This window comes from Corapipo altera, unplaced genomic scaffold, assembly GCF_003945725.1.
Source record: "Corapipo altera isolate COAL_440 unplaced genomic scaffold, ASM394572v1 65, whole genome shotgun sequence".
In the NCBI taxonomy this organism is placed as follows: Eukaryota; Metazoa; Chordata; class Aves; order Passeriformes; family Pipridae; genus Corapipo; species Corapipo altera.
In genome coordinates, this window is record NW_020884891.1 from 7,274,493 (window position 1) to 7,300,635 (window position 26,143).

General features: G+C 42.4%; 1 protein-coding gene across 2 annotated transcripts in view; it reads right to left on the reverse strand.

The window, feature by feature from the left end:
• Positions 1-26,143, reverse strand: part of NRK (Nik related kinase) — a 92,820-nt gene that overhangs the window by 30,304 nt on the left and 36,373 nt on the right. Inside the window, exons 5-18 of one of the 2 annotated variants that reach the window (XM_027645395.1) lie at positions 25,945-26,055; positions 24,113-24,203; positions 21,909-22,039; positions 19,064-19,118; positions 16,837-16,915; positions 16,249-16,424; positions 14,409-14,481; positions 13,822-14,017; positions 12,351-12,515; positions 11,446-11,604; positions 9,534-9,677; positions 3,002-3,133; positions 2,259-2,326; positions 586-701 (exon numbers count right to left, since the gene is read on the reverse strand). In XM_027645395.1, the coding sequence (XP_027501196.1) occupies positions 586-701; positions 2,259-2,326; positions 3,002-3,133; positions 9,534-9,677; positions 11,446-11,604; positions 12,351-12,515; positions 13,822-14,017; positions 14,409-14,481; positions 16,249-16,424; positions 16,837-16,915; positions 19,064-19,118; positions 21,909-22,039; positions 24,113-24,203; positions 25,945-26,055 (1,696 nt within the window). Of the gene's footprint in view, positions 1-585; positions 702-2,258; positions 2,327-3,001; positions 3,134-9,533; positions 9,678-11,445; positions 11,608-12,350; positions 12,516-13,821; positions 14,018-14,408; positions 14,482-16,248; positions 16,425-16,836; positions 16,916-19,063; positions 19,119-21,908; positions 22,040-24,112; positions 24,204-25,944; positions 26,056-26,143 lie in introns of both variants that reach the window. The other variant, XM_027645394.1, reaches the window with a different exon arrangement.

A 26,143-nucleotide genomic window follows, 5' to 3' on the forward strand; every position in this document is an offset into this window, starting at 1 on the left:
GTTTTCTCTTCCTTTTAACTCCTTTTGCCCCCTTTTCTTTTAGTTCCACTACCTTTCTGCAAATAAAAGAATATTGGAGGAATATTTCATAAGGTGCTGTACACAGAGTCTTACGCTTCCTTCAGTTATTAGAGTGCAGAACTACTAGTGTATATCAAATGCTCATCTGTATCATCTTATCAGTGGGCAATGCAAAGAGCAGCACATGGTTATGCAGAATTTGCCAGTGGGTGAACACTAGTACTGAATTACATCTGTATGTCTGGAATGTTGGCTCTGCTGACTTTTAATTGTGTCAGTAAGTGCACCAGAAATGATTTAGTTTTGGATTCTTAATTGAGGCAATTCAAATTTTCCATGTGAAAATACGTTCATAGTCGCTTTTTGACTCAAAAGAGGAAATGCTTATATTTTAGTTATATGGCACCATAAAATCCAGAGGGCTTTCAAAAGCCTCTCACCAGAAGACATCGTTAAAAAGGCACATCCCATTTTCAATGCAGAACTTGACACCCTGCAGAAGCCCATTTCATGTGATGGGAGTTTAGTACATTTTGACTGATGAATCTTTGACTTAGGAATCACCTGAGGTTGACCAGCTGCTCTGATGAGATCCCATCTCCCACTGCTTGTTGCCAGGAGTCCCGCTGCTACTGTTTAGCTTCAGAGCGTGTCCCACGGGGGATGACTGATGAGCGTTACTAAACAGAAAGACAAAAAGCAGATCAGACCAGCTCGTGTGGAGGAACAGAGACTGGAACAGAGCTCTGAGGCCACTGAATTGAGTTCCCTGCTGTTACAGTATGATATCATAGTCCTGATCAAGAAAAAATTTATCTTCATTGCTGCTCCAAGTAGGGCCATCAGTAATGAGACAAGATGAAGGAGAGGACAGTTTCCTCTGGGCAATCATTCTGGGAGATTACAGAGATTCCCAAGTAAATACAAAATATCCTTATATATGTATGCCTCCCTTGGATTCTTCAGATCTGTGTCATTCCTGATTCCAAAATCTCACGTCTTTTAAAACTAAACAAACCTGCTCCCCTACTTCCCTAGAAGACGCATCATCAGTCACTTATCAATGAAGAAAGGAATGTGTTGGACACTAATAAACTGTTAAGACAGTGGCTCACCCAGAAACCCTGTCTCAGGAGCCACTCACTTGTAACACTGTCGATTATTTACATGTTTCTTTTCTGCTCTGCCTTCTATAATTCCCAAGTGGAGAACATTTAGGGCTTGACTTCACTTGAAAGCTATTTCAGATGATGTTACTTTGGGTTATCAGAAATGCTGCACATTATTTTGTTATTTCAGCTAAATCTACTTCACTTTCCAATCTCTCCAAGCCATTCTGTTCCCTGATCAGACATCCAGTTGGGGCTACCCTTTACTGCTGAGCTCTCTGCATCCTTGGTCTTTTCTCCTGGGATATAAAAAAGTATACAAGCCTTAAGGGCAGACTGCCCAAATTGATACATCTATAGGCAGCCTGTTCAAGCTACTACCAGGCAAAATAAGCATCAAGCTATAATTAAAGTGCCTATACAGGGAGTCAGAGCCAGACCTTCTCTCACCAATGCATCCATACACCCCTTTGAAACCAATGGCGCTGGCACTGATGCAGTAAGATCTGCAAGAGCATCCAGGCAGCTCTGACCAGCACCACTCCATCTTGGAATCATCAGTGTTGACATGCCAGGACCTCAGTTAACCTGCACCTTCCACAGCCTCTCACTCTAATGTGAGGGGAAAGTCCAGCATCACCAAATCACAAGTCCAATGACAGCATAACATGCTGCCTGTTAACTGGGAAATGGATATAAACCTGGGCTGCAACTCACTCAGGCACACCAAACAGGCTGAGCCAAAGGAAACAACTCACTGCAGGATTTGTTACAGATGGAACAGCTCTTTTATGTTAAAATACTGCTTTCCAGCAGAAGACAGAACTACCTTGCATGAAAAGGAGATCCACAAGAGGCTTGTTTCTCTTTAAGTTGGTTATGTCAATCATTGAAAGGAAGCTGGCTTAGACACTTTCTTGAGGTTTAAGATCAGGAAGTTTGGTTAGCTATTTTTGTGGACAAACTGGCTCAAAAGACAAAATAATTGTAAGTGCTATGAAATGAGGAATGAATCCATGTCAGTTTTGGTGCTACTGAGGTTATGGCTTTGTTTTAATAAATTTGCTTTACTTTTCCTATTGACAAAAAAGCAGCATTAGTATAAGCATAAAACACTTAAGAGCTTACCTTGAAAGGCATCTCTGATGGCCAGGCTGATCCCTGCTGTAAAATTTTGAGGTTGTCCTTTCTGGAACCTTAAGGATTTAATCAAACATTTTAAGGTCACTACTGACATTTTAAATTCAGATATTAAACCTAATGCTTACCCTGTATCAATGAAAAACTAAGCCTAACCAACAAAAATGAATAATGCTTCTGTGGGATTGGTGGAGAGGTCTTCCATGGTGTCAGCACTGGAAGCTGCAAGTCAGCAGGAGGTGCTTCCAGTTTGCTCCAAGCCTGTGCAGTCTATCAGGGTGCAGACAGACAGAGGTTTGAACCTTTCCTTAGAGGTAGCACCACTCTTGGTCAATACTTAAAAAGCAGACAATGAAATGCATCTGCAGTCACTGAATGCAGCTTTCCTCAGGTGCTGGGTTACCTTCTGTTGCTACCACAGGCTGGGGAATGAGAGACACATACATCCCCCAAGTACAAAGTAATAATATGGACACACAAATGCACAGACACATCCCCACTCAAATATTCTTGTACCTGTTTTCAGAAATTCTGTTAGAAATACACCATCACCTCCATCATACAAACCAATGAGCTTTTCTGCGACAGGCCAGATTTTTCAGAGAAAGGGCAGCTACAAATACCTGGTCTAACAAAAGACATGTATCTGCATTCACAGATCCTGCAGATACTATATATGTACACATAAACCCACAACACTGACAGTGTAAAACACCCTGATTTCCACATACCTTTGGGGGCTGCTCTTCATTTTGACTCACGCTCCAGAACACATCATCCTGCACAGGGCTGAGTGGTGCTGTCACCATGTCTGACAGTGAACTGCTGTGGTACACGTCCTTACTAGCCCGGAAATTTTCACACTTGAAACAAACAAAATACATGCTGAGTTGTACTTCCCTGCCTATGTAACACGTCCCAGTCTCAACAGGCATCAGTGGTTCTCTTTGTGAGATCAAGTTTTTAGTAAATACACAAGGAGGATTGCGTTTGGATACAGCCCTACTCACCTTGTTCACTGTGAAGTAAGTTATTCATTTCCAGCAGGTTAGCATGTTAGGCACAAATATTTCAAGGTGAAGGGTACAATAAAAAGAAATAGCAAACACATCGATGCCATATATATATACACACACATATATACACACCTTTCTTAAATCTATGGAGAAGCAAATAGGTTACTAGTAATGCACAGTGAACTAGTGACCTGGATGATGCAAATAATACTGTTGAATATATTTCATTCAAACCTGACCTCTGCTTCCATTGCAGAATTTAGACAGTCTAATCACCAAGGGAACCCACTTCGCTAACACTGATGTTGAACTTATAAACTAATTTTTGCAAGCCCACCACCAGCCTGGAGTCAATGGAGACAAACTGTCAGCTCAAAGTGCTTTCAAATGCTCCAGTGGTTATGAGAGGTCTCTGGCCCTTTTCCATAACAAAGTTTACAATTACTTGAAAAAAAAAAAAACAAACTTGAGAATGCAGTAAGAATGAATGAAACTATGCTCAGACTACACCTCATGAGTGGTCATGTCCAGGTGACCCCATTGTGATCCCATGATCCCATTGTGACCACCTGTGTTTAAAAGATCTCTTCAAAGGTGTCAAATTAGAGCATAAGGGTAGCAAAAACCCCAATCACAGCACAGGAAGGGGAAGGAATCAAATTATTTCCTTACAAAGTTTTCACTCCAAGGGAACAAGAAGCAAGCATTGTAAAACTCAAGCTAAAATATTCAACGTTTAGTGCTCTGATTCTTTTGGCATTTAAAAGAAGGAAAAAAAAAAAAGAGAGAGACAAGAATAGAGGTCCTTTAAATTCTACACACTGATGATCTACTACACTAGCATCTTCCAATGGGGAAGAAACACAAAGCTAAACATGTCAGCTGAGTGTACTGCCTCCCTGAAATGAGACATCCTCTTGGACACAAGACCAAGACAGAACACATGGAAGCTCTGCGTGAGCTGGGCCTGTCTGCAGAGATTGCTGTGCTAGAACCAATTTGATAGAAACAGAAAAAGTATTAGAGAAATGCCTGAAGCTACACCACCTTGTGCTTTATCTCGTCAGATCTCCCATGCAAAGCAAGACCAGGGCTTTCTGGGAGGTGCCTCTTTCACATGGAAAGACCATTATCCCCAACACTTCGAGGCCTAAGAAGGAGGTTTGCAATTTTTGTCCAAGTCAAAGTTCAAACTCTTGTGTCCTGAGCTACTGCAACAGTAGCTGCAGTTCACTTTCCCCAAAGAATGACTCAGATGAATATTTTATTGATTTATCATTAGCCCAACTCTATAAAATTCTCCAGTTCCCCCATCCTAAAAAGTAAAACACAGTAACTGAGAACTGCACACAGCTTTTCAGAAGATAATATGATTACAAACTCCCTGTAACTGTACAAAACTAATTATTTCATGGAAACAACGTTGACCATCAATTAAATATTGACAGGTAGTAATTCTGAAACCAGTTAAAGATATGGAAGATGCCTCATCACAACCTCCCAGACCAGTATGGCAAAGTCAACTGTCAAAAACCAGTCTGGATAAGTTCACCTAGTTAAATATTCAGGTGCTTTCCCTGCCTTTTTGGGACAATATGTTCTGTTGACTCCCTTTACAGAAAATAGCTTTTTCAGCAGTTATAACATCTCATAATCTATGTCCTTTCATTTTGTCAAAATTACCTTTATGTCCAACATGATTGTCACTAATAACAGTTTTTAGTTAACCAGAATTATTTGAGCAGCAAAGTGTTCCCTCAAAACGATTCATCGTAGCAACAGGAACAGGTTTTACAGCAAGTGTATTATTATCAGAATATAGGAGGAATTTTTTTTCTTTTGTCACTTTCTCAACAAGATACATGCATTTCTTTTTAAATTCCAGCTTTTGAGCCCTGGAGACTACCAGAAAATTATTTGTACTTAAAAGCATGGATGAGCTTTGCTGAATCATGATATAAATAACTGAGTGAATCCAAACTCTGCAGATGGTGCCCACATACCTTCTTTGGGCAGAGAGAAACCAGTACACCAGTTCCTTGTAAAGCCAAGAAGAGACACCTGCTTCCACAGCAAGCCAAATCCATCTCAGATAACCCTAAATCACAGTGCCTGATATTCCTCTTAAGTTTTACAGATAAAATCATTTGTATGCGGAAGAAAATTTAAAAACCTCAGCAAACAATGATTCTAAAATACCAAGATCTGAATCTTAAACTGGTTTTAAGTAACACTGAAAGAACAGTAGCTCTTCTCATCACCAGAAAGCAGTAGAGGAGACAGTGTTACCTACTGTGTGTCTTCAAACCATAAAGGGACACATAACAGAGCTAAGGAAAAGAACCCTTTGATCCCTGAAATGATAACATAAGGTGATACGGCACAAAGACTCATTACTATAGTTAGTTTAAAAAGATTTACATGGAAGAAGTTTTAAAAAGACAGGCTGCACTGCTTTTTGGAGGATGCCCAAGTTACTAATTTGAATTGAATCTACATAGAGGAAACAGATAAAGTGCAAGTGTTGTTACAAAACAGAATAAGGAAAAAGAGTTTCTTAAACTTCTGAGCAGATGGGCTCTGGGATACCAGGACAGCCCATGACTTTATGCACACCTATTTCTTGTAATGTTGTTAGCCTTCCTGTTCTAATTCAGCCACATCACTCCAGACAACAGAAATCTACCTACCAAATCCTACAGGAAAACCACAGAGTCAATTAAAAAATGAGGTTCATTTCAGATGTGAGCTAAATTCCTCCACGAGTCAGGCAGCAGGAGATGCTGGGCAGAGGAACAGACTCAGTGACTTTGCTCAAGAAGCCTCTGTGAAGTTCTGCAGGCAGCCCAAAACAGCTCATCCCACACCATCACAACCAGAGAGCCAGACCTGCTACCATACTGCAGCAAACACAAAACTGGTACAAAACAGGTGGAAATGGTGCACTCTGAACTGATAACATCTCGCATTCCCCTTAGCAGACAGGTAGCATATTAGACACTGAGAAATCATGCTCCTTGCACCTCAGGGGCTGTGTTAAGTTTTCCTGTTAAATAATTCTGAGAGAGATTTGGGCAACAAGGATCTTGCCACATGATCTCACAGAATATAATTGTTGAAAATAAGAAGTCATTTTTGTCTGAGCAGAGCAGTAATGACAGCAAACTGCTGTCAGTTCTTCGTTGCAGCATCTGTAATTAATTCAGCTTGCCTTTTAACTCCACAGTTCACTTTTATTTTAAATCAACAAGGCACCCACGTACTGAACCTCACAAGTATATTGCTGTGAGTCTTTTAATCTTCAGGTGACTAACTGGCCCATCACTCCTATTGCCTGAACACTTCACACAGTTCATGCAGGCAGCATATCCAAACATGCTGTTATTGACATCACCAGCTGCTCCCAACCAGCAAAGGGAAAGACAACCCTCCAGAGGATTTACAAATTACCCATTAAAGTTCATCTGGTCTCCATGCAAACACAGCAGGTAAAGAGTACAAATTGGCTTCTCCCTGTCCACGTGGGCTGTCAGCTGGAGCTCTGCCTTGTGAGTGGGCAACAGGGCAGCTCCCAGCAGGGAGTGAAATCACAGGCAACAACTGTACATGACTTGCTGCTATTATCCTTAAGTAACACCATCGCTTTAAACAGTATAAAATTTTTTAGTGCTGTTTCCATCAAGGAATATGTGAAAGAGGTTGGTAAATACTGCTTCATTCTTCACCACTCCTCTTGGCAGTTGGGAGAGGTGCTACCAAACAGGGAAGCACTGACAAGGGTGCAAAGGAATGATCACTTGTCCCAGGTGAAGAAGCCACCCTAGCATGTAGCTCCTCTCATCCTGGGAGTGGCACCTCAACAGGGCAGAACTATCCTCTGTACAGCCACTGTGCTCCTGCAGAATCCCAAAGGCCCTGCAACAAACTATGGATGCTCCCACTGCTACTACAGGGCTGAAATATTTGCCTCAGGAAAGCTGCCAGCCTCTACCCAAGGCTAAGATACAAATGTCCTTCTTGTAGACCTTGCAGTAGCTCTCCAGTGATTTGATGCTACAAGCCAGGTCATCAACTCAGCCCACTTACAATACTCGTGACTTGAAACAACAAACAGGCCCTGGAAAAAAAGGATGTGAGAAGACACACATAAATATTTTTCCATGAAAAAGCTACCAGGTGAAATGAGGCCTTTCTGCTCACAGCATCTGTCTGTGGTGACTTTTGCATCATCACCAAACAGCAACCTGAACAGGAAAGGCAGAGGGAGGCTTTGACTTCGAGACACTAACAGCCAGCTCTTACATGATTCCCAGACTCCACAGACTCATTCTAGGGCACAAACTGAAGCAGAATGATAAGGAAGAGCTGCTTCCCCATATCCTGCTGGGGAATTTCAACTGCCCTGACATCTGCTGGAAGAGCAGCACAGGGAACTGTAGGTAATCCAGAAGACTCCTGGAATGCAAGGAGGACAACTTTTTAAGCCAGGTAATAGGCAGACCCACCAGGGGAGATGCCATACTGGACCTCAGGGTCACCAACACAAGGGAGCTACTTAGGGACATCAAGACTGGAGGCAGCCAGGGCTGCAGTGATCATGCACTGGTGGAATCTGCAGTCCTGAGGGAATATGGCTCAGGTAAAGAGCCAAGTCAGGATCCTGAATTTCAGGAAAGCAAAGGAAGAAATTCTTTACAATGAGGGTGGTGCAACACTGGAAGAGTTTGCCCAAAGATGTTGCAGATGCCCCATCTCTGGAAACAGATTAAATGACCCTTAGAGGTCCTTTCTAACCCAAACCATCCTGTGATTCTAAAATCTTTCATGTAGATGTTCACCTGAAGCTCATGCCAAGGAAAATTCCAATTGCCAGCAATGAGTTTAAAAAAAGTTTGGGATAATGTAAACTAATCTCATAGCAATAAGCCATAACAGCCTCAAAGAAGTGCATGGGCCCACCCTGCTGCCTGGGCTTGGCAGTGAGGCAGCTCGACATTCTCTGGAAGCAGCTGAGCTGAAACCAACAACCCATCCTCTCTGCAGTCTGATCCTCCCCCTCTGACTCTAAGATCCAACACAGAAGGAAATAAGGCCACAAGATGCCACAGCAGCATACAAACAATGCTCAAGCCAGCTCTGAATGCCACTCCCCTGTGGGTACCATGAGCTAAGTCCCACAGAAGCAACTGGAGCGGTGGATCAGAAACCGTACATCCATCCATACATCCATGCATCCAAGAGTCCAGAAGAAACTGAGAGCTGCCAAGAATAAAACAAATGTTGTAACTGTATATCCTCTCTGTGGGGATGAATGAATGCACAACTCAAGTGTTGTGTAAAATGTAGAGGCAGTAAGATTATTCCTGCCACTGCACATTTTCAAAGCAAGCGGAGAGATCCAGCTTAAGTGAGCTGTGCTCACACTTACAGTAGATTATTCAATTTCTACTTGCTGTTTTGTTTTGATTTTGTTCAATATGCTTACAGTCCTTTCACAAGAGACTGGAGAAAAAAACCCTGCAGTCTCAGCTACTTACCTCATACCCTTTGAAAGAGTAGGAGGTTGAAAGGAAGTAGAAATTTTGGGCACACTGAGAGAACTCTGAATCACCTCTCCCAGAACTGGTAGAAATAGCAGGAGATAAAATGTTTTGAGAGAAGGATTTCAATGAATAGCTTCATCAGAGTGCTTTCACTGCATAGGTACTGTTTAGATACCACTTCTACCTCTAACACTGAAGTTTTTAAAGTCACAGACTTTCTGGGCTCTATCCACAGCAAGATCTGACTCTGCATTACCCTTACTGCATCTCCGCTTACTTCCAGATTATTTCATAAGTTCATTTAAAATTTTTATTTTTTACATGATTTCACTTATAAAAATTCTGGCTTTGGATTTTTTTGGTAAAGTGCCACACACATTTATGGCACCATGTAAATAATACATCATCCAGGGACTGCAACAGCGCAGCCATTCAGGCTTTCTGTGAAACATCTAAGAGGAATATCATGGAACCAGCAATCAGGCACCACGTATGTAAAAATAACTGTTATCTAACCCTGACCTGCAGTGCTTAAGTATAATTCCATACAGAACTTAGCAGCAATAGTGTCACTAAAAAGCCTCCGAGACGGTTTGCACAGGCCTCAGTCATTTGTGCCGGGAATGAAGAAAATCACTTTTCCAATGCATTTTTCTACTTGGGAACCACCCACGGTCCCTCCTCCCCACCTGGGGCAGCAGTACCTGCACTACCATGGCTCTCTGTGGCGCGGGGGTGCAGGGGCTGGAGCTGCTGCCAGAGCCCATCCTGGAGTGTGGTGTGGCCTCGTGTCCCAGCCACTGCAGGGAAGGCTGGGTGGCATCACTCTTCTTTATTCGGTCCTCGGCCTGAGAAGGAGAAAAGCAACAGCACGTTGCACACTGAGCCCCAGGCTTTGGAGGCTGGATGTTCTCCCAGAGCACCACAGAGTGCACCACCTCTGAGGGACCTTCTCATCAAGGAGGACAGCCCTGGCACAGTATAAACCACTACTTTCTCTGCATTTGCAACCCTTCCTTTTCCATCAAGTTTCCAAACTGCAGTAAGGAGAAGGGCCTGAGTTTCCATCTGATGTACTCTAGGTCATCTCTTTTGCTGCAGGCTGGGATTTTAACTGGGACGAATCATCTGTCTATATTTACTTTGACAACATGCAGCCTGTTTTGCTGTGCATTTATTACCCCCTTCTACAGAGCTGACATTACTGCACGCTGCTTTCTACTTTAAAACACTTTTAACACTCTATCTTTCGGTATTTTACTTGAACTATGGAAAAGACTGAGAAACATGATTTAGAAGGAATGAATTTCCCGAGGGCACTGTTCATTACAAAAATCTTTATCCTGTGGTTTTGACCCCCCTACTCTTTTCAGTTCCATTCAACATGACTCATTCCCATTCTCTAGTGTAAATCTTTAGCATATCCTCTGATTCAGCAGCCTAGGAAAGGCTCTACACAGTAAACTAGAGATTAATGCCATAAAAATACCCAGTTATCTGTGTCTGGGTGGGCTTTCTTAACGGTATCTCTCACTATATCTGGATGTTTGTGCCTGTGTCAGAAAGGTAAGCATATTCTTAACACAGCCAAGAAACTGCTGAGAACATGCAAAATGGTTCCACTTAGTCTCACAGATCTCCACTGGGGAAAAAAAGAACACCAAACCACCCCCCTCCCAAAAAATACCTTATTAAAACAAGCTACCACAGCCAAACACCACAAAATTCTAACCCCAGTGAACTCAACCATTATATGCTTTCGAGGCCACATTTTCATTACTTGCAACTCCTAATAATGAAAGGCAAATTCTACCATAGCAAGAAAGAAGATGTAAAAACTAGATATGATAATTCACCCCTCAGCTCTGTGCCCACAGGGAGCTTCATGCAATGTATTATTATCCAGATGCAAACTCATGCAGGCGACACTCTGGGCTTCCCAAACTGACCTCAGCCTGTGCAGTGTCAAGCCCGAGCTTGGAGTCTTTGCCTCTCAGCTCATTCACTCTGATGCTGCTGGGATCAGATACAGCACACAGTGAGCTCACAGCTGGACACAGATGTGCAGGGAAAAACTGTCCTGAAGTGCTGGTGACAGGGTAAGTGCAATGGCAAAGCCAAGGAATTCCCAATAAATGGTTCTGTGGCCCTGATCCATTAAATCTTATCCTGGGACATACAAAACAACAAAAGGCACCACAGCCTGATGTTGGGGAGCAGAGGTCTGTACTTGAGAGGCATGATGCTGTTCTGTGTCTGGGTCAGTTTTGTGAACCCTCACATCAGGCAAAGACCTCTGTTAAATGTCAGATGATATTACCTTAATTTGTTCCTCTTTGAAAACAAGGGAATGACACCTAGTTGACCAGAAGAACTGTTTCCCCATTCACCAGTCAAATCCCTCTCTAAATTCAAGTAGAAGTAACAGCAATTTTTCCCTTTCCTTATCTTATGAATATTAATGGCAAGCAAAGACTTTACTGTAGCATAGGTGTGCAGTAAGACACAGGTCAAGCTCCAGATTGAGGTTTAAAGATCAGTCTGCTTTTGGCTTCAGCATAACCACAGCATCATCAACTGCAGAGCACCAAAATGCTACACTGGCCAAGACAGTACCTCTTTGCTTGTGCTGCTTGATGGAGGATGCACTGCTGCATTTGAACTCGTGGAAGGCTCCTTCTTCTTCTGCTTGTGGTCATGTTGGAGGGACAGCAGCTGTGTCTGATCTTTGGGGAGAGTTCGATGCACCCTCCTGTTGTGCTGCACATCTTCCATCTTCTGAAAGCAGAGAATGATGAACCTCAGAGAGAACAATGCCTTGGAGGACAACCAAATTGCCTGCTGGAAATAGTGGCTTTTCAAAGAACAGTGAGCACAATTCCAGCAGGGCCCACAGAAGAGCCAGAACCCCGAGCAACAGGAAGAATAAAGTGACACCAAATACTGTATTTGGCTTTTTAGACAGCATGTAAGAAAATCATATTTCTTCTGTTTACTTTTCCTAAAACAGGAGGACTTTAATAAAATACTCCATGCTTCTACAAATCAACTTGCAGCTGAAACATCAGAAAAACATGGTGGCCAATGTACCAAATCTGATAGAGACTTCAGCGTTAAAATTAACCTCTGCTCCACTATTTTTGTGAAAAAGAAATGGTTCTCATTACAACCAGAATACAAAATGGAGACTGGAGAGTTAAGCTTAGGTTTACTTGATGCTGGAAGCTTTAAGGGAAAAGGAATTTTAAATCAGAGTGAAGACCATTTCAGCACAGAGAAACAGTACAGACAGAAGTGGAACAGGTGGTGTCCCTGCTGTAGATACAGAGGATGACTCAGTAACATGTAAGTTAATTCAAAAAAAGGCTGAATCTGAGAACAAGAGGCAGTGAATGCCTTAATAAAGCCCCCCTTTTGGTCCATGACTCAAGAGGATGGGAATACCCTCAGGGAACGGAGAAAGACAACAGATACAGGAAGAGGAAGCTGCAAACTGCTGTCAGTAAACACTCTCTGCATACCTGCTTCTTTTCTAATTTCCTCTGTCCATCTACTATGAAGTGTTCATCTTCCACAGCCCTTTTGTCTTCTTTACCCCTTTCCTCTTTCCTCTGACCGACCTTTGCCTCTGGCCACCTCTGCTCACACTCCTGCTGCCTTCGTAGCTCCTGCTCTCGCCTCTGGTGCTGGAAGAGAGCCAGGGAATAAGGTTGCTTATTTCACTTTATTTTTGTACCCACCAATTACTTATGCCATTGTTCATTAATCACAAGGCCCATTTCCTGCTCTGCAGTCACTAACAGGGGACACCCCACACACCACACAGCAGAAGCTGCCACCACCACAACTGCCAAACTTGAAGTGAAACCTCTGCCCTTTTGGCAGCCCAAGGCAGATTTGTCATTCATTTACGCAGGCATGCAAGATCTCCCCCGACAGCTGGCAGCTAATCTAATGACAAATGTCTTCCTGTCATTTCAAGAAGGAAGGGTTTTTCCAGAGTGCCCCTGTTTTGCTGGAGCAGCACTATGCTTCACAAACATCAGCTCCAGAGTTCACACAGTGCTTGAGCTTTGTCAGATACTCATGAGAAGAGACATGCTGGTTATTTTTGGTTTGCGTTGGGCCGCTCACTACAAGAAAGACATTGAGGTGCTGGAGTGAGTTCAGAGAAGGGCAACAGAGCTGGTGAAGGGTCTGGAGCACAAGTCTGATGAGGAGTGACTGAGGAAGCTGGGGGTGTTAGGCTGGAGAAAAGGAGGCTCAGGGGGGACCCTGTACCTCTCTGCAACTCCCTGACAGGAGGTTGTAGCCAGTTGGGTGTCAGTGTCTTCTCCTGGGTAACAAACAAGTTGTGCCAGGGGAGGTTTAGATTGGATATTAGGAAAAATTTCTTTACTTAAATGGGTGACCAAGCACTGCAACAGACTGCACGGGGAAGTGGTGGAATCACCATTCCTGCAAATGTTCAAAAAACATGCAGACGTGGCCCTTAGGAACATGGCTAGTGGTGCACTTGTCAGTGCTGGGGTAAGGTTGGACTGGATGATCCTAGAGGTCTTTTCCAACCTATGATTCTATGACTCAACACTGCCTCCAGTACCACAGCGTGTCAAGCAGCTGAAAAGGCAGCAGCTATCTTTTAACATCTCAAACACAAGCAGGGTCAGGACTCTGGACCAGACTGACTAACTCCAAACTGGGAAACACACACGGGAAAGAAATGGGGATCTCTCATCCCATCTGCCTGGGCTTCCCACCAAAACTTACTCAAGCAAAATACCCTTCCTCTTCTATTTCCAAAGTTCAGGGCAGGTTGTCAGCAGGAAAATGACAGAGCCCATTTAAAATCATTGCATTCAAAAGTCTCACAATTCTCCCAAGGTGGAAAGCTACGCTCCAGGTTGTGCTGATGACTTAACACAGCCCTTCTTGCCTTTCAAAGCCTACTTTCTACAGACACATGGAACAACAATACAAGCCAGTCCCTACATCCTCCAGCCTCCTCCTCTGCTCCTTCTGCTGCTCAATCCGCTTCTGCCGCTCTGTCAGCAGCTGCTTCTTGTATTTCTCCTGGTCCTTCAGCTGCTGCTGCTGGCGCTGAGGGTCAGAACGGTTCTTGTTCTCCTGCTGCAGCCTCAGAAATTCACGGCGGAGAGTTGACTCCCCTGGGAGATTAACTATGGAGCTGAAACAAAGAGGAGGTTTCTACATGACTAAACATAACATTAAAGACAGAATACAAGGTGCACTGGGAATTGTCTGGTGTCCCGTGTTAGGAAATTAAGATTTATCTCCAGCATGTTGACTGTGTAGCTGCACTTGCTGTGCTACAAACCAGCCTGAAGCTGATTATTGGGTCCTTCATTTGAGAGTTTCCTCCCTATTGCAGAGGAACTAAGAAGCAGCTTATTACAGATATTTTATACCCAGTAGTTATATTTGACAGCTACAAAACTGTTAAAGCTACCAAAGGGGACACAGGAGATTAGGGATTCAGAGCAAGTTAAGAAAGCTGTTCCAGCTTCAATGAGAACAGCTTGGGCAGTCAAATTTTCTATTCCAGTAATAAAGTTAACCTTGGTTCTCCTTCATCTTCATTCAGCTCATCATCTTCCTCCTCACTTCCACTGTAATCGTAGTCCGTTTCTTCTAAAAAAGAGAATAAACCCCAGAGGAGGATACTGTTATTTAAGGTATGATCCTGAACTTTGTTTCTGAGCACTCAACCTGAACTACAGGCTCAACAGGAATTGGAATTTAGAAGTCACAGATTGTACTGGGAGGCTGAGGGGAGGCAAAATATCCATGTACATAATTCAAAATCTAGTTCAGGTAATGTTTCAGGGCGGCCCCCTTAAACACACACCCCTTTTCTGTTGACTGACTGTGTTAGTTTTGAAAAACTAACCTACTTCCATCACCTGAAACAAATTAGGCTAAACCCACAGAGGAACCCAACCCCCACAGAACCACCAGCAGAGAATTTCTTTAGAAAGACATTTAGATAGGACATAAAAGCCTTGCACTGCCCTGCTCTGCTGCTCATAACTGTTGTATGGCTATGCTGAGGCTTTCAGTAAATCCAGGTTTCCTTTTGTATCAAAGTAAATAAGTAAATACGTAAAAACCCTCCACTAATGCTAGTTTTAGCACAAAGGTTTAAAAGAGGCTGACCCATAGTTTAAAGTTCTCTTCAAGACTAACATGAAGGCAGTTTTAACGAGATAACTTCAAATGGGTCCTACCCTGCATTGCTGGCTATATTGCATGCTAAATTGGGGCTTCATTTTTTTTGAAGTTACTATTTTGAAGTGTATAGTCTGGTAATTTTACATGGTTCTCCGTTACAGGAGAGCCTTGATTAAAATAGCACTTTTCAGGTCAAAATATGACTATTCATCAAGAACTGATTGTTATCATTGCATTTCCCTGCCCCTCCCCAAGGGCATTTGTGAGAAACTCTAATTTACTGCCTCTCCATTCCAATGTGCTTTGAGATTCATAGTTGAAAGAGGTGGCAGATTTTGCAATGACTACTGGAGTCAGTAAATCTATATTGCAAGAGCAATTTCATTTTAGGCACAAATATTCCTGTTGTCAAATCACTACTTGGTTGGAGTTTATAAGACACCTCCCAACACCATAGTGCTTTCCAAGTTTGCCCTCACAGTCACTGATCTTCACAGTGCCTCTGCCACATAAAATAGACAAAAGAGGAAGACAGGAGAGAAGAAAGGGGAAAATTGTTGTTCAACAGGCTATGGGTCTCACTCCCCCTTTGCACAGCCCTTAGTCTGCCATGGCATTTACAGAGGCATTTACACAAGTATTATTCCCTCTCCAGCACTGCTTCTTCCAGGTTTTGCTTTGAAGAGTAAGGCTGGCTTTTGTAACAAATTCAGATTCTCTCTTTCTCTTGATCCACTCTGTGAAGCAGATGATTCATTATATCCATTTGTGTTTTGCTGGAGGTCTTCTCTAGGTCTCTTTTGTGCACTCCACTGCAAAACACTTAAAGAGCCCTGCTGCCCCCAAAGAATTTACAAGATAAAATTATATGGAGACACAACAGGTGGATCTGGGACAGAAATATGAACTAAGAGACCAGAAAATGTTTGTAGAGCACCACTTAGATGCTCAAGAAAGTAGAGACCTAGACTTGGACTCCTAGCTTCTGCTAGCATCAGGGTCACTCTCAGTGACTCAGGGTCAGTCAGGTTCCAAAGACTTTGGCACTTAAACACCACGAAGGACCCAGGCTTTGACAAAGAGATCTTCAAAATGGCCCCACCACTATCAAGGACTACGCTGTCTCAGTTTTCCCGGTTTTACTGTTTCAGTTGCATCTGCCTTGTGTCAAAATTCAAACAGGACCTGCTCTCTGAAGTGCCTTTTACTTTTGTTTTGCCACGTTACCCTTTTCTCCTTTTTTCTTCCTGGTCCTGTCCAGATGATCTTTCAGCATGATGCGCACTTGCCGTTCGTTCTGCATGTCTCGGATGAAAGAATGCTTAAGCAAGGTTTCAGTGGATGGACGGTGCAAATAATGTTTTACAAGGCAGCTTTCAACAAAGTTTAGGAATTTCTTTGACCTGAAAAAGACAGAACAGATGAAGGTTTTCTTTATACACTTCATTTAAAAGCAATTATCTGTGGGGCACACTGACTGCCATTAGCCCCACAGTGTCCATGCAGTCTTCTGCACAAAGCACTGACCCCAAGCATCCCATCTAAGCCTTCCTTCCCTATCCTGCAATTTCAGCCACAAACACAAAAATTAAACAACTGCTGCAGTTTAGACAGAGTTCAAAAGAAAGGTGTTGCTTCCCAAAGGTAAATTACATCTGCCCTCTGACTTAACCTAGCACCAGCAAAAGCCTAGGAAACACCTCCTAGATCACTGTAAGATTTAATAGGATCATTGTCTCTGGACAAGTGAGTTCAAAATCCTCCTAAGCCCAATGCAAAAGCAGAACTATAGGGTTTTTTTACACATCTCTTTACCATTTTCTGGATTTCAACTTTGGGGGTGGGTTCCGTGGGATGAGGAAGAGAGCTCTCATGGGGTGCATGTCACACAGGGCTGCAAAAGAAACCACAAATTACTGAAGGGTGCACGTCCTCCCTGTGTTCCTCCCACAGCCAGACCATGCTAACCCAGCTGGGCCATGAGCTGGGCTCTACCAACAGAGAGGAACAGTCCTCCACAAACATCCCCACTTCAAACACCACAGCACCTGCCCCAGAACCACACCAGTAGTCAACAGAATTCACACTACAGCCAAGAAATCAAGTCTCTGAACACACAGAAATTTCCAGATAAAAGAGATTTGAAAGAAAAGCTGCAAGGCACAAACAAGTAAAACTTCCTTCATATTTTTGATATATATAATGCTTCAGAGGGACGTAAAAAAAGCTCACCTTTCTCAGACACCAAAGCATGTTTTTACATACACAGAAGTCAAAGCTGAGATTGAAATACCTATCTAGTCGTTATGTCTGGCTTATGGTTCAGATAAATGATAAGCTCCATTTTAACCAAGTTCTTCTCTACATTGTTCATGGCATATGAGAAAATGCAGGATGAAGAAAAGCCGATGCGAAGCGAGGAGCTCATAACCTGCATCACTGGCACAGAGTGGAATGACTGAGCACACAGTTCATCTATTCTGTGCTTGGCAGTGTGAGCACCATTATTAGGCAATCTGCAACAGATTCTACTCCTGCATTCATTCAGATGCTGGTTTCTCTCCAGCCCAATGTACTTCTCTTCAGTGTTACTGCTGTGGGAATTGAAGCTATGAAGAACTCTGCATAAAATAAATACTGTCACATCTCACCTATCTCAGGCATTTTGTACGGAATTATGAGTGTGCTCCATCTGCCACAGAGAAACATCAGGGGTCAAGGGTTGGCCTTCACTGAACAGAGCTACTGAATGGGGACTGATAGGAACTACACAGAGGCTGATTTCTCATTATATGTACGTGTCCAGCAGTGATTCTCTTAATAGGAATGGACTTACAGCATTACAGCATTAGTACAAGTGAGAAGACTGCTCTGGTAAACCCTTCCCTGCTTTCTATTAATTTCTCTATCTGCATCCACCTGCTATCACTGCTCACATTTGGGTTCTGGTTTTGACTTTTTCCTTTGTATTGTCAATAATACATGACACAGTGCAGATGGGGGACAGAAGAAGTCTAGTTTCTACCTCTGGGTCCCAGACACTGATGTACCACAGTAAACAAAACACAATGCAACAGAATTTAATCCACAGCATTTCCCTGTCAAAACCAGGGAAAACATCAAATACAAGCGGCATGAGGAACTGGCAAAAAGCTACAAAGTCTCTCAAAGAAAACTCCCCATGGATTCATGTCTCAGGACCAAGCTTCAGTTACGCTGAAGCACAGGATCTGAAAGCGCTCCTGAACTCCAGCTGGCTCCTGCTGAAAACCAAGTCTGATGGGAGAACAGCCAAGTGTGTTTTTTAAAAACACAGCCTCCATGCTCTCAGGCTCAGGCCAGAGCATGATTTATTTCATCCCCTGTGCTCTCAGCAGTGACTGGATACCCCATCACATCACATCTGCTCTGCAGGAGCTGGGGCAAAGCAGCCAGTCCTCCATGGAAACCACAACACACGGGGACTTTGCATCCACAGGTCTCTGCTGCCAGAGGCTCACTGGAGGAACCAGAGGGACACCTGGCAGGCACGGGCAGGCTGTAAAACTATGGCAATCTGCTGTCAAGTTGAGAATGTGGTCATGGACCAAAGCCATTACACGTGAGAAAACACAGTATTAATCCCCAAAACTGTACAGAGTAAAAACATAACCTTTAGGCCTACCTTCTCCTACTGCCATAATTATTTTTATTGACCTAAACCAAAAGCCACTCCTGTCAATGTTTTCTGCTAACATGTCAATCACTTCTGCTCAGCTGAACTCACAGGCAGCGGTCAACAAAGCGATGCTAACAAGAGCTCTAAAAAAAATAAATTTTGTTTCCCTGGGAAATGAAGGCAAGGAATCAAAATATAGACTGAAAAGGTCTGAAAGGAAGAAGAAAGCAAAACAGTCCAAAGGAGAAAAAGTCATAGATTATTTTTAAATATACAGACAGAACCAGAATTTTGTACATTTATGTGTTAGCCAAGCATGAGTTATTTTAACACAGAACATGTTACAAAGCACAGACACCCCCACCTTTATACCAAATCACTTACGAGGAGCTCCTTCAGCCATTTCAATAGCAGTGATTCCCAGAGACCACAGGTCACTCTGCAGGAAAGAAACAATGCACATTGCAGCTTGCAGCATTCAAGCTTTTTTGTTTGTTTTTTTCTGGATTTTTAGTTTTTGGAGTTTTCTTTGGTTTATTGGTTTTTGGTTTTGGTTTTTTTTACAGTTTCCCTAGATCTCTCCTGGATCATGTTGTTTTAGCTGGAGTGACATATATTCTGCTCCCTCCCACTCCCTACTGAGCTTTTAGGAAATGTGCTAATAGCCAGAAGCTTCCCATTTCCCATGCAACTCTGAACAGCTGAGTCATCATTTAAGCAGCCAGCCCCAAAATGCAGACCTTCTGCATTCAAAAAACAAGAGCCAGAATATAGCAGGCACCACTTAAATATATGTCTTAAATCTCTTTTCATGAGGTAGTGAGAGACATAGCAGTGCCTCACCCTCCTCCTTCTGGCCCCAAAAATTCTTGGTCTTAATGCTTATTTCAGAGCAGTCATTGCTGAGTTTCTACACTGATGGAACAGAAATTATATTCAGGACTTAGGGTCTGACTTTTTCTGTCTACAAAATCTCCAGTCCCGTGTTTTTGGGCACAAGAGAGCACACCATGCAGTCAGATTTATGCTGCAGCATATGTTCAGCCCAGTTAACAGAGTGGAGTTCCCTTAATCAGCTGATCTGGATGCCAAGGGCCAGGTTTTAATGATGAAGGTAAATCCTAAACACCACCAGTGACTGTAAAAACTTCACAGGTTTCCACTTGATTAATCATGTACGTTATTTCACTATTTCTTTGTGTCTAAATGTAGCCAAATGAGAGGCACGTGACCAAACCAACTTGCAGAGCTTCTCCAAAACTATCTTTTAAAAAACACAGCAACAGAAAACAAACCTTCAAAGATTAGAGGGAATAAACCATTACACAAATAGCAGCTCAGACACAGCCCAGCTCTCTAACTAAACCTGACTTTATCAAAAGAGCCTTCTCAGTCCAGCTGCTCTGAACTCTTTACACAAACTGAAAGTGAGTTCACATCACAGTTTGTGAAGGGATTTGGCAGTGGGAATTTCAGGGATTCATGATCCAGACCTGTTATTAAGTAAATGACTACTGGGATAGTACCACAGGTTTTGGGGACAGTGAGAGAAACATCCAGGCTACAAAGAATTTTGGAGCTCCAAAGCACGAGAGGCAGACAGGTGACAGGGAGGATGAGGAGTGTTTGTAAAGCTCAGTGTGTATACACACATATTTATGTGTATATATTTTTACTCTTTTGGCTTTTTTTTTTTTTTTGTAAGACCAAGAAGTTACAGAGTGGCTTCCTGCTACGTAGCTCAACCTATCAGCTATAAATCTCTGTGGAAAAGACCGGCCCTGTGCCACCTTCTGAGTCATAGCACTGTTTGCATAAGTGCTTCCAAAACCCTCTGCTGATCAGTTTTAAACTACCATCTGCAGAATCTATTTGAAAACTGACAAACTGTGATTATTGCTGAAGGCAAAGAAACCTCTAGAATTAGGAGTGCACAATCTTTATAACTATCTCCTGATAAGTACACATTCTGAGAAGGAAATCGACTGGGGACAGGGAACGAAGACAAGAAATAATTTGAGTTTTCAGAAGATTGGTATGGTATGAAAAATAAAATCCAAGAACATTCTTTGGTCATGACTGAGACACACAACATGACCTCACTCTGCCAGTGCAGCACAGAAGGCCTTCAGCAAGGGAGAATCACAGCCCCTGAATCAGCAGGAAATGGAAGCAGTAACAGGTTCTTCTCATAAACATTTCTGAAGCCACAACTGGAATGAGAGGTGCCAAGTGGCAACGAAGAGAGCACCTGAACTAAAAGAGTGACTGCAGGGTCACCCAGAAGATATCTGCTCAGAAAGCCATCTCTGGAAAATATCCTGCATGGTAAGTGTAGGCAGACAAATGACAACACTGCTGGAAAGAGGCCAGAGGACAAAGAATAAGCTTTGTGAGTCTCTTTGGAACAGCATCAACATATTATGGGTTAGGAAGAAAACCAGAAAAAGTGCTTGATAGCTGTTCTTGGGCTCCCCAGTAAAAAGAAGTCATAGACACACTGGAGGGGATGCAGTGAAGGGCCACAAAGGTGCTTAAGGTGTTGGAGCTGGGAGGGTCTGGGCTGAGAGAGATAGACCAGTTCAGTCTACAGAAGGGAAGGCTAAGAGGGATCTCATACATGGGTACAAATTCGTACTAGGAGGGAAGTAAGAATGACCAACCCAGACTTCTGAGTGGTGCCCAGTGACTGGACAAGAGGTAATGGACACAAACTGAAATACAGGCTATTCTGTGCCTTCTCACCTCAGCAACCCTGCCAATGACCAGAAATCATTCTGGTACGGGAAACCTCTTGCAGTCACATGCTCATAAATGAGTGAAGTGATACTAATTACTGCCAATTAATTCAGGATTCACAGCTGAGTACAGAGCTCTATTACAGAGTGCAGCCACTTGCCATGTTCATATTACACTACTCCAAGTATTCCTTTGGAATTTCTTTCTTCCTTTCTTTTCTATCCAGACTTGCAACCTTCATATATCAGTATTTTTTTATTGCAGACAAGATCATGAAAGCATATTTCATGTATTAACAATTCACAAAAAATAATTAATAATGAAACTCCAATCTTAAAAAGAGCCTCCACCCACATATTACAAATACTTCTGTTTGTGTAGTTCTAGTACTATTGTGGTTTAAAAGGCAGGAAGTTTGAACTTTTCAAATTAGCAGAATTTCAGCAATAACCTGCATGTTTTTGTACCTTACGCAGAGTTTAACACGTACCCTGTAATCATATGTAGAGTCTGGGTTCTCCTCACAAGCAATGACCTCAGGTGCCATCCAATAAGGTGTGCCAATAAACGTGTTTCTTCTCCCAATAGTCCTGTCCAGCTGAGCACTTACACCAAAATCCACTGAAAAGCCAAGAGGTGAAGAAATCAGTAAAAAGTTGTACTCACATGGCAGAGTGTGTGCTTGGTTACTTTCAACCCTGTTTGGAATACCAAATCTTTGGGCTAAAATGTGTATCAAATCCAAGTTCCTCCAGTACATCTTGTCCAAGAGTTGAAATTTAATTTCCTTTTTTTCCCCCCCTCCTTCTTTTTGATCAAATAAAGGATCAAATAAACAGCATGCTAAATCTGCCAGGCAGGTTACAGCAACATGAACTGGTCTAGGAAGACATTACAGAATAATTTATGCTTAATTTAAACACTACATTGAGTAGGACTAGTGTGTGAAAGTAAAAATAGTATCTACAGACAAGGCAAATTTGGATGTGTCTAATACGGCCAACTTGTGAAAGCTGCAAAGAACCATCACATCACTTCATTTTGAGGTGTCTGGAATAACTCCTTCTCTACACTCATACAGTATATTGAAACAAGACAGAGAGTCTACTACTTTATTCTGATCTTAGACTCATTATAATGAGAGAATTGTGTGGTGCTCCTTGCGCTGAAAAGCATTTTACGTTCATCAGGACTGTACAGCAAAATGCTTTTGTTCAGATATGAAACCAAATAATTATGTGACTGTATTTCCCTTTGAACAACCCTTTGAGATACATTAATTGGATCCACTGGGCATAGCACTGGAGGGGTATTCACAGAGGAGGCAAAGTAGCAGGGAAAAGAAAGGACTGAAAGGAGACAGCCCTATGGTTGCCATCAAGGAACAGATTTTCCCATTTATGTTGCCTCACTGCAGATCATCTGCAAACCTCAATCATTTTTACTACTGTAACTTAATGTGCCTGCTTAGCAAACCTTCTCCAAGAATAAGGTGGACCTGACCTTTGGGATCATTGTGCACTCTGTACTTCTGATGGGAAGTGTGCACTCTTACACTGAAGTGGAACGGAATTGGATTGAGGACCTCTTGGCTTTCTAGATTCTTTGGTTTAAGACACACAAGCTAAATATATCTGGAAACAACTGTGGTTGTTTTTTCTTTTTAATTGTTGTACTTAGTAAATCTGTTTCATCTTTACCCAGAGTAAGAAAGGTTTAACTTTCTTGTCAACCATGTGGAGAATGGTGGGACTAGTAACTATACAAGACCATAAACACACCCAACCACCCCATCTCACCTGTTTTAAGAGGGACCAGTTGACAGCTAGTTCATATGTTTTAGATACTGCAAGTAAAATCCTGCCTTTGTTTAATACAATGCAAAACTCCCTTGGACTTCAGTTTTTGCCACAAGGTTAAACCATAATGAGATTTAAAGTACTTACTTTCACTTGTTCCAAGCAAACATCCTACCCCACATCCACAAGCGATGTTTATTATTTTTGTTTTCCAACTCTGCGGTGAATTTTTTCAATTAAAGAGAGAGGGACAGTAAAGATCATCACAAATAAGAGAAGTGCTTCCCTTGAGACTTCTCCTTTCAAACACTGCCACGCATTCCCTATGATGTCTTTCCAAAACATGAAAGACATGCCCTCCTCAAGAGAGATATATACTTGAGTTTAGTCTTAGGAATTCACAAGTTGTCAACACTGACATGTCACAGGAAGTAAAGGAAGTGAGTAAACCCTCCAAATTTTTGGAGAGATGCCTATGAGCTCAGTGGTACCCCGCACACATGAGTAATTTCACATATTGTCAGACTTATAAAAATCTCTAAGACCACTTCCCTTAGAGAAATAAATGGATTAGTGTAATTTGTTCCCGCTACTTTTTTTACTTTGGAAGTCTTTGCATGCTAAGATCAGCTGTGAAGGCCTGATGCTGCTGTGACTTACTAGACAGGCTCTGTGTTTGACTGACCAGAAGTAGCTGGATTCCCCACAGGCTGTGAGTAACATCCTTGCAGAACATGTCACATTTTCAGCCTTTTCTACCTGACAGGCACCTTACAGGCACAACCATTAATGATACTTTGCATACTTGTTGCTCTTAGGTTACTGAAGGTTCCTTCGGAGACAAAATGGAAATCTTTAACAAACAGGTTTCTGGCACACCTTTAAGGGAACTTACCCAATTTTACTTCTGCATTTTCTGTGAGAAGAACATTCTGTCCTTTAATATCTCGATGGATGACATGGTGAGCATGAAGATGTGCCAAGCCCTAAAAGAAAACCACACTTTCCTTATTTTCTTATTACACTTATTACCATTAGTGTGACTCTGTTGCTTTTTTGCACTTTTACCCTTTTCAGACTTTATTTGTAAGGAAAATCTTTTAGATGTTACTAGCAACATGAAGAGCCCATTTTGGGGGAGGACAGAGGACAGCAACTGCAAGTTTGATTGACTTTCTCACCACAGATCTGACAGCAGTGGAGCATCTCTGAAGTCAAGTGTGAAGGGAACAAGGTAGAAATACTTTAAATTTCTGTCTCATAATCAAGGGATGCTCCTGACACTATGTGCTAAAAGCAGACCAAAGAGAAAAAGAACAAAGCAGAATGCTCTGTATGAGGACCAGAGACAGCATTCAGCAAAATGGTAAATTCAATGGTAAATGCACTACAGAAAGTTAAAAATACCATGTCAGACCTCTTTTTGAATGCAGCAAGTATTGTTTTCAATCAGCTCATATTGGCTACGTTCTCCTTCATTTCAAAATTGCCCATGGTTGAACTAGCACAGATATAAAGTAACATGCTGAAATAACCCATTACAGTAAGCCAGAGATGCTTCACACAAAACGTTCAGCCTCTCCAATATTAATGGCTTCAAATAGAGCTTCCACCCACCTTGTAAATTTTCCAGAAGGAAACACTGTCAATCCATGTGCAACTGGGCCATTATGTTTTGAAATCAGCATGATTAAATCCAATCTCTTGTTTTTACAAACACGCTGTTGTGGCTTTCAGTTGCATGAGGGTAAATCAAATGTTTTAACATCAGTTGCTTTAGCAACCTGACCACACCATTAAGGATTTTTTCTTTTGCAGAAGAGCCCTCCTCACACTCTCCAGTATAGTTATTATCATCTGCAGACTAGTGCCAAATCCCCATAAGATGGCCAGTGCTCTCTACTGAGTACATTTCTCAATTCCTAGAACAAAGTTTTACCCCTATTCAAGCATTACTGTGGCATGCCATTTGAATTCCAACTCCCAGAATACACATTTATCTTACCATTACTTAGAAAAGATGTAAAACTCCATTACAAGGAAGATGGATCAGTAACCCTGTAATGGGTTTTGAATTTAGAATGACAGGTTCCAACACTATATTTTTTTTTTCCAGGCTAGTTCACTAGATTACACTTGGGAATTGTTTTATCCTCTGTACTTCCCAGGGAAAAAAAAAAAAAACAGCCCTAAGCCTGCATAGAATGAAATATAGCCCCAAGAATTTCCTTGGAGAATACTGTCCCAGCAGGGCCACCTTTAAGATTTTGGAATGGTGTTTAGTCAACATTGTCTCTAATAGTGTGGAAAAGGGACCCTTGAATGTGTGCAGGTAAAGGAATTATGAACAGAAAGTTCTTACACAGTGTGAACAGCTGAAGCAAATGAGCAGTAAGATCTCCTGATGTGGAGGACAGGCTTACTGAAAACACAAAATTTATTTATTTTTCTAGATGCCCAGTGTCTGGAATTTTAGAAGATGGCTATTTGCCATAGGAAACAGGAATTTTCTGTTCTTCATACAGAAAATGGGATTAACTACAACAATATGGGATGTCAAGCAGCCGGCTCTTAAGGCTCTTCTGAACTCAAGGACCACAGACCACGAGCCCCATGGATCACAACCTTTAAACAATAATGCTCATTAGTGACCTATTTTAGCAACCAAAGGCTTGAAAAGCCCTTTTTGTTGCAAATGAGCATCAAAGCTCTGCTGGCAGGACTCACCCTGAGAACCTCTCTGCAGATGTAAGCAATCCAGTCTTCCTTGAAACAGTTCCCTTTTGTCTTCTTTACCAGGTCAGTGACAGAGCCTGCACCACAGTACTCCATCACCAGCTGCAGGGAGACAAACACAGTGCACCTTCAGCCCACCTCTGCCAGGCTCCCAGCAGAGATGCCATGTGCAAACACCCACCCTACCACA